The sequence below is a fragment of the Chenopodium album genome, chromosome 18 (assembly GCF_948465745.1).
Source record: "Chenopodium album chromosome 18, dcCheAlbu1.1, whole genome shotgun sequence".
NCBI classification, from domain to species: domain Eukaryota; kingdom Viridiplantae; phylum Streptophyta; class Magnoliopsida; order Caryophyllales; family Amaranthaceae; genus Chenopodium; species Chenopodium album.
The window spans coordinates 18250753-18262010 of NC_137851.1; the positions used below are offsets into that span (position 1 = coordinate 18250753).

At 35.0% G+C, this 11258-nt stretch overlaps 2 protein-coding genes across 2 annotated transcripts; both read left to right on the top strand.

Annotated features, from left to right (window-relative positions):
• The first annotated feature begins 1957 nt into the window (after positions 1-1957).
• Positions 1958-3079, top strand: LOC145591949 (uncharacterized). Its single transcript, XM_081648427.1, has 3 exons — positions 1958-2288; positions 2376-2569; positions 2687-3079. The coding sequence occupies exons 1-3, from the start codon at positions 1958-1960 to the stop codon at positions 3077-3079; spliced, it is 918 nt and encodes a 305-aa protein (XP_081504553.1).
• A 2196-nt stretch (positions 3080-5275) lies between these two features.
• Positions 5276-6076, top strand: LOC145591951 (uncharacterized). Its single transcript, XM_081648428.1, has one exon. It carries the CDS (start codon positions 5276-5278, stop codon positions 6074-6076), a length of 801 nt encoding a protein of 266 aa, XP_081504554.1.
• Positions 6077-11258: the final 5182 nt, after the last annotated feature.

Consider the following 11258-nt stretch of genomic DNA (forward strand, 5'->3'; position numbering starts at 1 on the left):
AACTTTTTTATTCTTAACATTATTCACAAATTATAGTTTGACTAGCTTTTTTTTATTTATATTTACAAGTTATACAACATAATCACATAAAGTCATTAGAATCGTTCCAAAATATATATTTCATAAAATCAATTTTGTTTTTTTTTTAATAAGATATACTAATCATTAAAATAGTGTGTTGGCAAACGTTAAAAAAAAATGTATATGACAATTTAAAAAATAAAAAAAAATAAAAAAAATAAAAAAAAAATTGTATATGACAATTTAAAAAAAAAAAATTAAGGAAGTATTTTCTTTTTGAATTGTAACCCTTCTCAAGTCATTTTGTCACTATTTCAATCAAGATTAAACGAATCTAACAAGATCATGTATGACTATAATTTTCCTTAGCTCCTAATCATTAAAGATAGTCAAAGTAATTTTGATATGCATGACTACTTAAAGTCAGGTTTCGAAAGTCCCTCGCGTAGGGTTTGAGAGAGCGAGAGCGCAAGTCCCTACTAGGATTTCATATCCCTGGCCTTGCTTTCATCAATTTCGATCTGTTTTCTGTTGAGACTTGTTCTGCGTATTCATCTACTTGATTCTGATTAACCATGGCTGAACAATTGGTAATGGAGTGGGAAAGGTTGAAACTTACTGATGAGGAAAACGTGGTGTTTGGAGGTTTGAGTGCTATTTCGGATGATGATGGAACAAATTCAAAAATTGCTCTGTCACTGGTGGGGAAATTGTTGACAAAGAAATTATTCGAATTCGAGGCTATGAAAAAAGTTCTAAAAAACATATGGCGTATTGATGATAATGTGGCAGTCAGTATGATTGATACAAACCTCCTCGTCTTTCAATTCTTTAATATTGATGATAAGAACAAGGTGTTGGAGGGTAGACCTTGGGCTTTTGATAATCAAATTCTTTAATTAAAGGAGACAAAGGCTGATGAGCAGCCTTCCGAAGTCGAATTTAACTCATGCCCTTTTTGGATTCGACTTATTGATGTACCTTTCGGAAGATGTAATGTACAATTTGCGTGTGATGTGGGTGACTGTATTGGTGAGTGTTTGGAGGTTGATGATTTTGACCCTCTTGGATGGGAGGAGTTCTTGAGGGTCAAGGTGATGGTTGACATCGATAAACCTCTTCGACAAGAACTGAAGGTTTCTGTTGATACCTACACATCTAAGTGGGTTGGTTTTAAGTATGAGAGGTTGGGAGATTTCTGTTATTATTGTGGGAGGATTGGCCACAATGATAAGGATTGTGATGATAAAGGATGTAGAGAAGGTGATTCTCCTATTGTTTTTCAATACGGGCCTTTCCTAGCAGCCTCTCCCCTTCAACGTTCCAGTGCTTCTGTTATGGAGAGGGAACGAGAAAAAAAATGGTTGGACAATATGGTAGCCCGGGGAAGAATACAAAAAACTGATTATAATGATCCAAAGTCAATCCGACTAGGGCCACCAAGTGCTGCAAGGAAGCTATTATTTTCTTCTCCAAATGATCATGTGATGAGCTCCCCGAAAGAAAGGGCTATAAAGCTTAAAGCTGTTGCAGTTGAAGGAAGTAAGGACATGGTTTTGAGACCGGTTCTAGTGCATGAAGAGGGGAATGTACCCTTCATAGAAACCTCTAGTCTGGAGGTTGTCTCTACAGCTGATGATGATGGCACATGCTCTGGCTCGGTTAGTCATATGACTAACAAGGTTGTGGGTGTGGGACAAGGGGTGAAGAGTAAGAAAGTTGTCCGAAGAAAGCATCTAACTAGTGAGGCCACTGCTATGGATATGTCAGAAAGCTATGGTGGTGGAGTTATCTCACATAAGAGAAGAGCTAATTCTCTTGATGGTGAGGAAATGCAGCATGTAAGTACTATCGTGGAGAAGAAGTTAAAGATTGATAATAATGGTGCTCTTGATTCTAAAGTAGCGGAGGTTGTTAAGCAACCCCACGAACAACAATGATAGGCCTTTCGTGGAACTGCAAGGGGTTGGGGAGCCCTCGTGCAGAGAATGCACTTAAAGGCGCAATTCGAATTGAGCATCCCCACTTTGTCTTCCTCTCGGAGATAAATTTGAAAGGTAAGGAGTGGGAGAATGTGAAACGAAAGCTAAATTTGAAAAATTTTGTTGGTGTTGACTGTGACGGTGAAGGAAGGCAAAGAAAGGGGGGCCTTGCTATATTTTGGAACGATGAAATTGATCTAACTATGCAATCTATGTCTTTGAATCACATGGATTTTATTGTTACCAATAGTGATAGCTCTCAATGGCGGTTGACGGGGATTTATAGTTACCTAGAAGAAGGAAGAAAGGAGGATACATGAAGGTTGATGATCGATTTGAAAACGAGGTGCTCTTTGCCGTGGATGTGTGTAGGTGATTATAATGGGATTTTAAGTCATGATGAGAAGTTGGGTGGGAATATTACTCATCAGAACTTGATTGATGGCTTTGGGGATGCGGTCGATAGGTGTAATTTTCGTGATTTACACACAGAGGGATATAAATTCACTTGGTCAAATAATCGAGAAACGGACGAAAATATCCAAGAATGCTTAGACCGTGCGCTGGTATCAGATCCATGGTTCGAGTTATTCCCTTGCTCAAAGGTGGAGCATTTAGCTAGGAGAAAATCTGATCATGTGCCCATTAAAATTACTATACAAAAACAACTTTGAGTGGGTAAGAAGAAGAAGCACAAAAGGCGTGGCTTTCGCTTTGAAAAGGAGTGGTTGAGGGATGATGAATGTGGCAACATTGTTGCTAACTCGTGGGGTGCGGGTGGGGACCTTGATGTTCTTGGGAAAATTAAAACTTGTGTAAACAATCTTAATTCCTGGAGCAAATCCCGTAGCTGTGACTTCTTGCAAGAAATTACTTTGAGGAGAGATCGAATGAAATTGCTTGTGGAAGAGCCCCCAACAGCAGAGAATATAAGTGAGATGCGAGTAATTGACAATGAGATAGATGAATTGGAACGCCGTGAAGAAGAGTATTGGGCTCAGAGAAGCAGGAAAACATGGTTACAAGATGGTGACAAAAATACCTCTTTTTTCCATATGAAAGCTGATCAGAGATGACAAAGGAATACCATTATGGGAGTTAATGATGAAGGGGGGACTTGGAGAGATGACGAACAGGAAGTGGAAGCGGTTTTCCTTGACTTTTTTAAGTTTGTTTGAGTCTAATGGCAATACTGACATGGAGTACGTTCTTGAAAAAGTACAATGCCGAGTGACTGAGGAAATGAATGCAAGCCTGACTGCAACTTTTATAGGGGAGGAGGTTCGAAAGGCGTTGAAACAAATGCACCCGACGAAGGAACCGAGGCCTGATGGGATGCCAGCTCTTTTCTACAAAAGTACTGGCACTTGGTGGGGGAGGAAGTGATCTCATACACTCTAAGTGTTCTTAATAACGGCGCATCAGTGGAGGACATTAATCACACCCATATTGTCCTCATACCGAAGAAGAAAGAGTGCATTTCTACTCGAGATAACAGACCAATTAGTTTATGCAACGTCTTGTATAAATTGATATCCAAGGTTATCTCCAACAGGCTCAAACTCACTCTGCCTCATGTAATCAGTGAGTCTCAAAGCGCCTTTGTCCCGGGACGTTTAATAACTGATAACGTACTAGTTGCATACGAGATGTTCCACTATCTCAGGACGAAGAAGAAGGGAATCAAGGGCTTTATGGCCCTAAAATTAGACATGAGTAAAGCATATGATCGTGTTGAATGGACCTTTGTTGAAGGTATGATGATAAAACTAGGCTATAGCTCGTGTTTTGTTGAAATCATTATGAGATGCACATCCTTTGTGTCTTATTCTATTTTGTTCAATGGCTTTCCAACTTTTGTCTTCAAGCCTAGCAGGGGGCTCCGTCAAGGGGACCCCATATCCCTTTTCTTATTCCTAATCTGTGCTGAGGGTCTCTCTGCTTTGCTACGGGATGCAGAAACAAACAAGGTGATTCATGGAGTCATAATCTGTAGAAACGTAACCCTTATTTCTCACTTATTTTTCGCGGACGATAGCTTGATATTTACGAGAGCTTGTGAACAGGAAGCTGATGCTATTTTGGATATTCTTACCTCTTATGAAATTGCATCGGGCCAAAAAATTAATTTGGAAAAATCGGAGCTCTCTTTCAGCCGGAATGTGAGTGCAAATATGCAGAATATTCTTCGCTTGAAGTTAAATTTCATGGTTGTTGATGAGCACGAAAAATATCTTAGATTACCAACTTTCATTGGTAGGTCTAAGAAAGTTGTTTTCCAGGTTATTCAGGACCGTGTGTGGAAAAAGATAAAGGGGTGGAAAGAGAGATATTTGTCAAAGGCTGGCAGAGAAATTCTCTTAAAATTTGTGGCACAGGCTATACCAACTTATGCAATGCAGTGTTTTAAGCTCCCTGAAAGTGTTCTCAATAATATGAATTCGATCTGCAAGAATTTTTGCTGGGGCCAAAAATATAGTGAGAGGAAACTTGCGTTGATCAGTTGGAGTAAACTTTGTAAGTCAAAGGATAGTGGAGGGGTGGGCATGAGAAATCTGAGTGCTTTTAATACGACAATGCCAGCTAAACAATTCTGGAGGCTACTTGATAATCCGGACTCTATGGCAGCAAAGGTTCTTAAAGGGAAATATTTCCCGAGAACTGACATCTGGAAGTGCGAAGCATCCTCTAAATGCAAGTTACACATGGAGATCGATTTTTTCTGCTAAGGAATTGGTGGAATCTGGAATCAATGACATTTGGGAAGTGGAAGGCAAATCAGATTTTGGAAGGATGCTTGGGTCCCTGGCTTACCCGGGGGGAAGTTAATTTCTAGTCCACCTAGTGTAGAGTCTGCTAATTCCTGTCCTTGTGATTGGAAAATTTTGAATGGTGAGGGGTGGAATGTGGAGGCTCTCCAAGAAGTGTTGTCCGAGATTGAGATCAAAGCTATTGGGAATATACAATTTGCTGTAAGTGAACAAGATGATGTGCTAGCCTGGAAACATACTAAGAGTGGGGATTTTTCAGTCAAGAGTGCTTACCATTGCGAACTTCAAAACAGAAATGAAGAAGCTGAAGCTTCAACTGAACCTGAGAGAAGCTGGCTCTGGAAGAAAATTTGGAAGGCAAATGTCCCTCCAAAGGTTAAAAATTTGGTGTGGAGAGCTGTTCGTAATGGCATTCCCACCATGGCAATCTTGAGAAGAAGGGGCATGGATGTGGATCAGATTTGCTCAAGATGCGGGGAAGGATAGGAATCTATCTTTCACATGGCTCTATTATACAGAGAAGTCAAGCTACTCTGGCGCCTCTCTCCTCTGAGATTGGATATAAGTGAGTGGGATAGAAGTCTGCTAGAATGGTGTGAGAATTTCATCAAGGGCACCAATTCTGATCGTGCTTGGGAGATTGCAATGATGTTTATTTGGCAGAGTTGGAATATGCACAACAGTTGGGTGTTTGAGAAGAAAAGATATGACCCATTGCAAGCATGTGAGAGAGTTGTTAAGTTCTTAGGAGAATATGAAGCTGCTTTGGTGCGCTCTGAAGGACAGCAGCAGACTACCAACGAAAGCACTCCCCTGGTTTGGAATCCTCCCTCTGCTGGTTTGACAAAACTAAATACTGACGCAGCCTTGGGTGCGGAGAGTGTGGGGTTGGGCATGGTTGTGAGAGACCATTGTGGGGATGTTCTCATGTCAGCCGGGAAAAGCATGAAATTGGTGATGGACCCTAAACAAGCAGAAGCCGCAACAGTTTTGTGTGGTATTAAGTATGCTTATGAGGCGGGGTTTCGTGCTTTAGAGGTGGAAACAGATTGCTTGAACTTGATTGATCTTCTCAGAGGATATGCAAAGGAAAATTCAGCTACACAAGTGATTGTGAACGACATCTTAGCTCTGCTTCAGTTTTTTAATTCTTGCTCCTTTTGTTTTGTTAGTAGAAACTGTAATAAAGTGGCCCATTTCATGGCCAAATTAGCCATCACCTTTGAGGATGATCTGGTTTGGATGGAGGATTATCCTCAAGAGGTGATGGAGTATGTTGTTGCTGACAAAGTTTTAATTTAATTCTGATTTTGGTTGGTTGTCACCAAAAAAAAAAAAAAAAAAAAAAAAAAAAGATAGTCAAAGTAGATTAGAATAGTGTAAAAGTCTAAACGTTCCTAATATAAAAAATAAATAAAAATAAATAAAAAAAAAAACAAGAAAATGCGAAAGTATATCATAAACTTTTTTTTTTGAACAAAACAACAAATATTAAGGAAATGTTTCATTCACCTTATTTAAATACATACGATTATACGAAGCCCCTTTGATATTTAGGCCATGTTCTCTTTACCTTATTTCCAATTATTTTAGGAAAAATAAGTTCTGATAAGGGTTAATAAGTTCTGACAAATTCATATAAGATAAGTTCAGGAAAAACAAATTCAAATAAGTTCAGATAAGTTGTGATGAGAATTAATTAGGCTACCCAAATTTAATATGTAACTAAAATATGTTCTAATAAGGGCTAATAAGTTCAGATTAGATTAGATAATGAATTTTATAATGAATTATGAAAAGTATGAAATAATGATAATAAAACATTCACTCTTTTTTTTTAATTGCTACACTTTGACCAACACATAATTTTAGGTAAATTAATTGACTTGAATATAAAGTACTCCCTCCGTTTATTTTTAAGCATCAGTTTGGTGAACGATTTACCAAAATATGGTTAAATTGAAACTTATTTACCATTTTGCGTCGGTACTAAACTTATTTACCAAATTGTTGTCCACGTAGGGTCAGGAAACTTTGTTAATTTTTTTAATTTTTTTCAGCTTAAAACCGCTACCTCAAGTAGCGGACATAAACCGCTACTTGAGGTAGCGGTTTTAGTCTGAAGCTTATAATCGAAAAGTTGTTAAACCTGTAGGCATCATCCCCTCATTTGTGCGGTTTTGTTATTAAAACCGCTACTTTCAATAGCGGTTTAGATACTAAAACCGCTACCTCAAGTAGCGGTTTGTTATTTTTAAAATTAAATAGACTCAAATGTATTCCCGATCCTATGTGGACAGCAATTTGGTAAATAAGTTTATTACCGACGCAAAATGGTAAATAAGTTTCAATTTAACAATATTTTTGTAAATCTTCCCAGTTTGGTCTGACTATAAAAGTAAGGTAGTTGAGTTATTAAAAAAATTTAAGAAAAATAATAATGGAGTTAATATTTTATTGAAAAGTAAGGAATGAAGAATTGGGATTGAGTGAGCACCATGAGAGAAGAGAAAATTAATAAACTAAATGTGGTAGGTTGCCTAAAAAAGGAAGTGTAACAATTTAAAAAACAAACGGCTGCAAAAAGAATATGTAATACTTAAAAAAACGAAGGGAGAACACATTACTATGAATCTAACAAGCTAAGACCTCGCTTAACATACTTAATACTTATAGATTATTATTGTGCAACGATCAAAGTTTAGTCAAAGCAGACAACAATACAGATCAGATTAGAAAAAATAAGTTCAATTTTTTTTTCATTTTTACTAAAAAATAAGCAAAAATGAGGTGAACTAAACATAGCCTAATAAGAGTAAAAAAAAAAATTATAATCAACATTCTAAGACTTTATTTTATTCATCTGATATATACTGAAATTATGTTATTTTTGTTGAACACAAATTATTAATATTGAGATTAAATTATACTTCTCAATTCCTTATATTGCAATAATTACTATCCTAGAAAGCGTCACAAATATTGCAATATTCTATTATGTGTGCGTGATTTCTTTCTATCTCTCTCATCATCACATGAGTGATGAGTCTCTATTTCTATATCTCTTTACCTCTCTTCTCATCTTAAAATTCATACAATACCCCCATGTTGAAATATTAGGGGAACGGAGGAAGTACGAAGTGTTAAGTAAACTTAAATTACTACTGAATATTGCTGGTTAAAATTTATTTTTACTAGACACAAGTTAATATTTATTTTTTTTATTTTTTTTACTACAAAGAAATATTTTTTGCTGAATATTACAAAATTTTTAATCTTTAAATGAGGAAAATAAGACCTAAGTGGGACAAATAAAAAAATAGCCTAAGTTTTTTTTTTTTTACCAAATATAGCAACTGACAGTCCCTTATTTTCCTTAAAGAACAGAAAAAGGAGAAAGACCCTGACCGTACCTCAACCCTCACGATTTTTTTTGGTCCGCTATTTGCGGGTCAGACATTTTAAGAGTGAGGGGGAAGGGTAAGGGATCCCTACCCTCAAAGTGTGCCTAGTGGAAATTGAACTCCCAATCTCAAGATTGGAAGGTGACTATCTTACCACTAGACCAAGCTAAAAAAAAAAGGTGGTATATTAAAAGATACGAAGTATTGAATTGATTAGTACAGTGTATAGCTTTTATGGTCGGACACGTCTATGAAAAGGGGTTTTAAGTTTTTAACTTATTTAACTTATAGAGTTTTCAATGGTTAAGCAAAACCATTTGTAACTTGACTTATCACATAAATGTTTTAAATACATGTATCAATCTTCTCTATTAATGATACAATAGATGACCAGACATGCAAATTAGTTCAGTTCAATTCAGCTCAGCTCCAATCAGTTTAGTTTAAATCAATTCAATTCAACTCATTTCAGCTCCAATCATTCACTTTATAATTAGTTGTTTTCAATCAATCGAAACATACCCTACCTATTTGAATTGCCCTTTACAAGTGGAAGTAAAATTCACAAAATATTAATTGCAATATAGTTAAAAGTCTGTTCTGATTTACTGAACTGAATTGAACTGAAACTAAGCTGAAGAGAACAAGCCCTAAGTAATGTAACTTCCTATGTGGAAATTAATAATAATAATAATAACAATAAATAAATAAATAATAAACCTATGTGCAACAAACCAACCATACATAGAAATTGTTGAAGTTGGGTGCAAAACTATATTATAATAAACCTATATTGTTGAAATTGTTGAAGTTGGGTGCAAAACTATATTATAAATAATAACTTCCTTTCGATCCGTCCCATAATGTAGTTCCTATTTGTGTTTTTTTCACGATATTTAAAAAATGTTAGGAGAAAGTGAATAAAGTAAATTTACAAGAGTGAAAAGTACACTCATAAACAAAAGTTAGAGAGAGAAAGTGGAAAAAAAAGTACTTCATTTTTTTTTTTTTGCATCATTTTGGATTGCACAAAATTTTAGGAGATTAATATAATATTGTGAGTGAGTGAATAAATTATTATAGTAAAAGTAAGATGGAGACCATGAAAGAGAAAGTATGTGAGAGATGATAGATATTTTTATTATTTTAGTAGGGACCATGAAAGAAAGATAAATGATAAAATAAGTTGAGTGAGGTTTAAAATAAGAGAGAGAAATGATAAAACATAGTATGAAGTTACCAAATATAGAAGTGATGCACTTTTAAAAAAAAAATCCAAAAATAAAAGTGATGCAAATAAAAAAAAAAAAGAAAAAAAAAACGAAGGGAGTACTACAAAATATGTGCAAAATTCAAGGATAAAATAGAAAGTACAATTAATAAAGTTAAAAAAGTGGGATATAACGATCTTTACATACTATCCAAAAACAGAAAAAGGAACAATATTTTAATTCTATAAAATAGAAAAATAAGAACTATATTACGAGACAGAACTAAAGAAGGAATAGTATAAATTAAAGTTACTTTATTAAACCCATCTCTCCAAATTTCTCACAATAACATTTGTGTGATTGAGGTGGTCTAAAAGACTATTACTTTCTTTGTAATGGTGACGGTTGAAGGTCATTTTAAGAAATGATTTGAAATACCATAATTATTGTTTTTTTTTTTTTTTTTGGTAAATTTTACATCTTCATCACGTCACAATTTAGTCTTTCTTTAATGCAATCATTAAGGGTAATACAAACAAGTTGTAATTTTTAGAAAACGAACTTTACACTTTTGATTGATCTTTTTCATTGAAAACTTGTTCATGTGAAAACATAGTCACTCGCTTGCCCGTTTACGTGGTTGTTGAAGCTATGGCTTCATAAACATTATGCATTGTATGTTTTTAAAAAAAGAAATCACGTGTTAAAGTAAGGGGTTTTATGTACATAAGTACTGTTCTTGTCAAAAAAAAAATGTACATAAGTATTGCATTATAATAAAGAAGAGACAATTTATAGAGCTATACATACATTAATGAGTTATTTTTTTTACATATACTCGTACTAATTACATTATTTTCGTACAATATTAAGGTGGAACCTACTTGAGCTTGTGAAACTTGCGAACTCCTCTCCTCATATATAGTAGGTGCGACCAAGTCTAAGTATGTTTTAGCAACAACCAACAGCGAGCTAATTTGGATTGATCCCTAATTAATAAACAGGTTGAGGTAATTGACTTGATTGCCTCGTATGTCATATAGTTAGTTGGATGAGAGAAAACGATGGCACCGTGCCTATAATTTCAAGATGCAATTATTAGTCCCAGGTTTGTAGATTTCTTCCAGCTTATTATCATTACTTACGTAATAAACAAGGTTTTAGATGAGAACAAGAAAGTCCGAGCAAGGAAAGAAATAAAAGTGCATATTTTACATCTAATACTAGTGTTCTTTTCGGTTTTCAACAAAAGATTACAAGTAGTACTCTGTATTCAGTGAAAATACGGAGTAATAAATACGAAGTATGTACTAGCTAGAATTATACTGGCGAATCAATAAGAAAAAAAAAAAAAAACACAGGTTTAAATTACGGAGTAGTAAAAATGATTGATGTTCATCTGTCAGAAAGCACCTTTTATTCGGTTCATTTTGTAATGAGAAATGATCGTTTAAGAAAACGACCCTTAAAATGTTAATTGATCAATTTTTTCGGTTCGCAAATTGATAAATTATAGAAAAGGAGGGTCGTTTTTTAACATTATGTGCGTAACCCGATGGTCAACTTCCGAAAAATGGAGTTTAAGCTCCTTTCTCACGTCTTATATCGCATTGAAGGTCCTGTTTGCTACTTAAAAAATAAAAAATAAAAAATAAAAAAAAAAAAACTTTCTTTCAAAATGAACCATACAAAAAGTCCTTTATTTCTTACAAATTAACCTGATAATTTAATGACTAGAGACACTATCCGAGCCATAACTTATTAATTTTTTGTTTTTTTTGAAAACACCTGCTCACTTCATTAATTAAGGGACAATAAGTCCGAAAGTACATAAGGAGAAACTCCCGACAGACAATGATTGACCCAAAC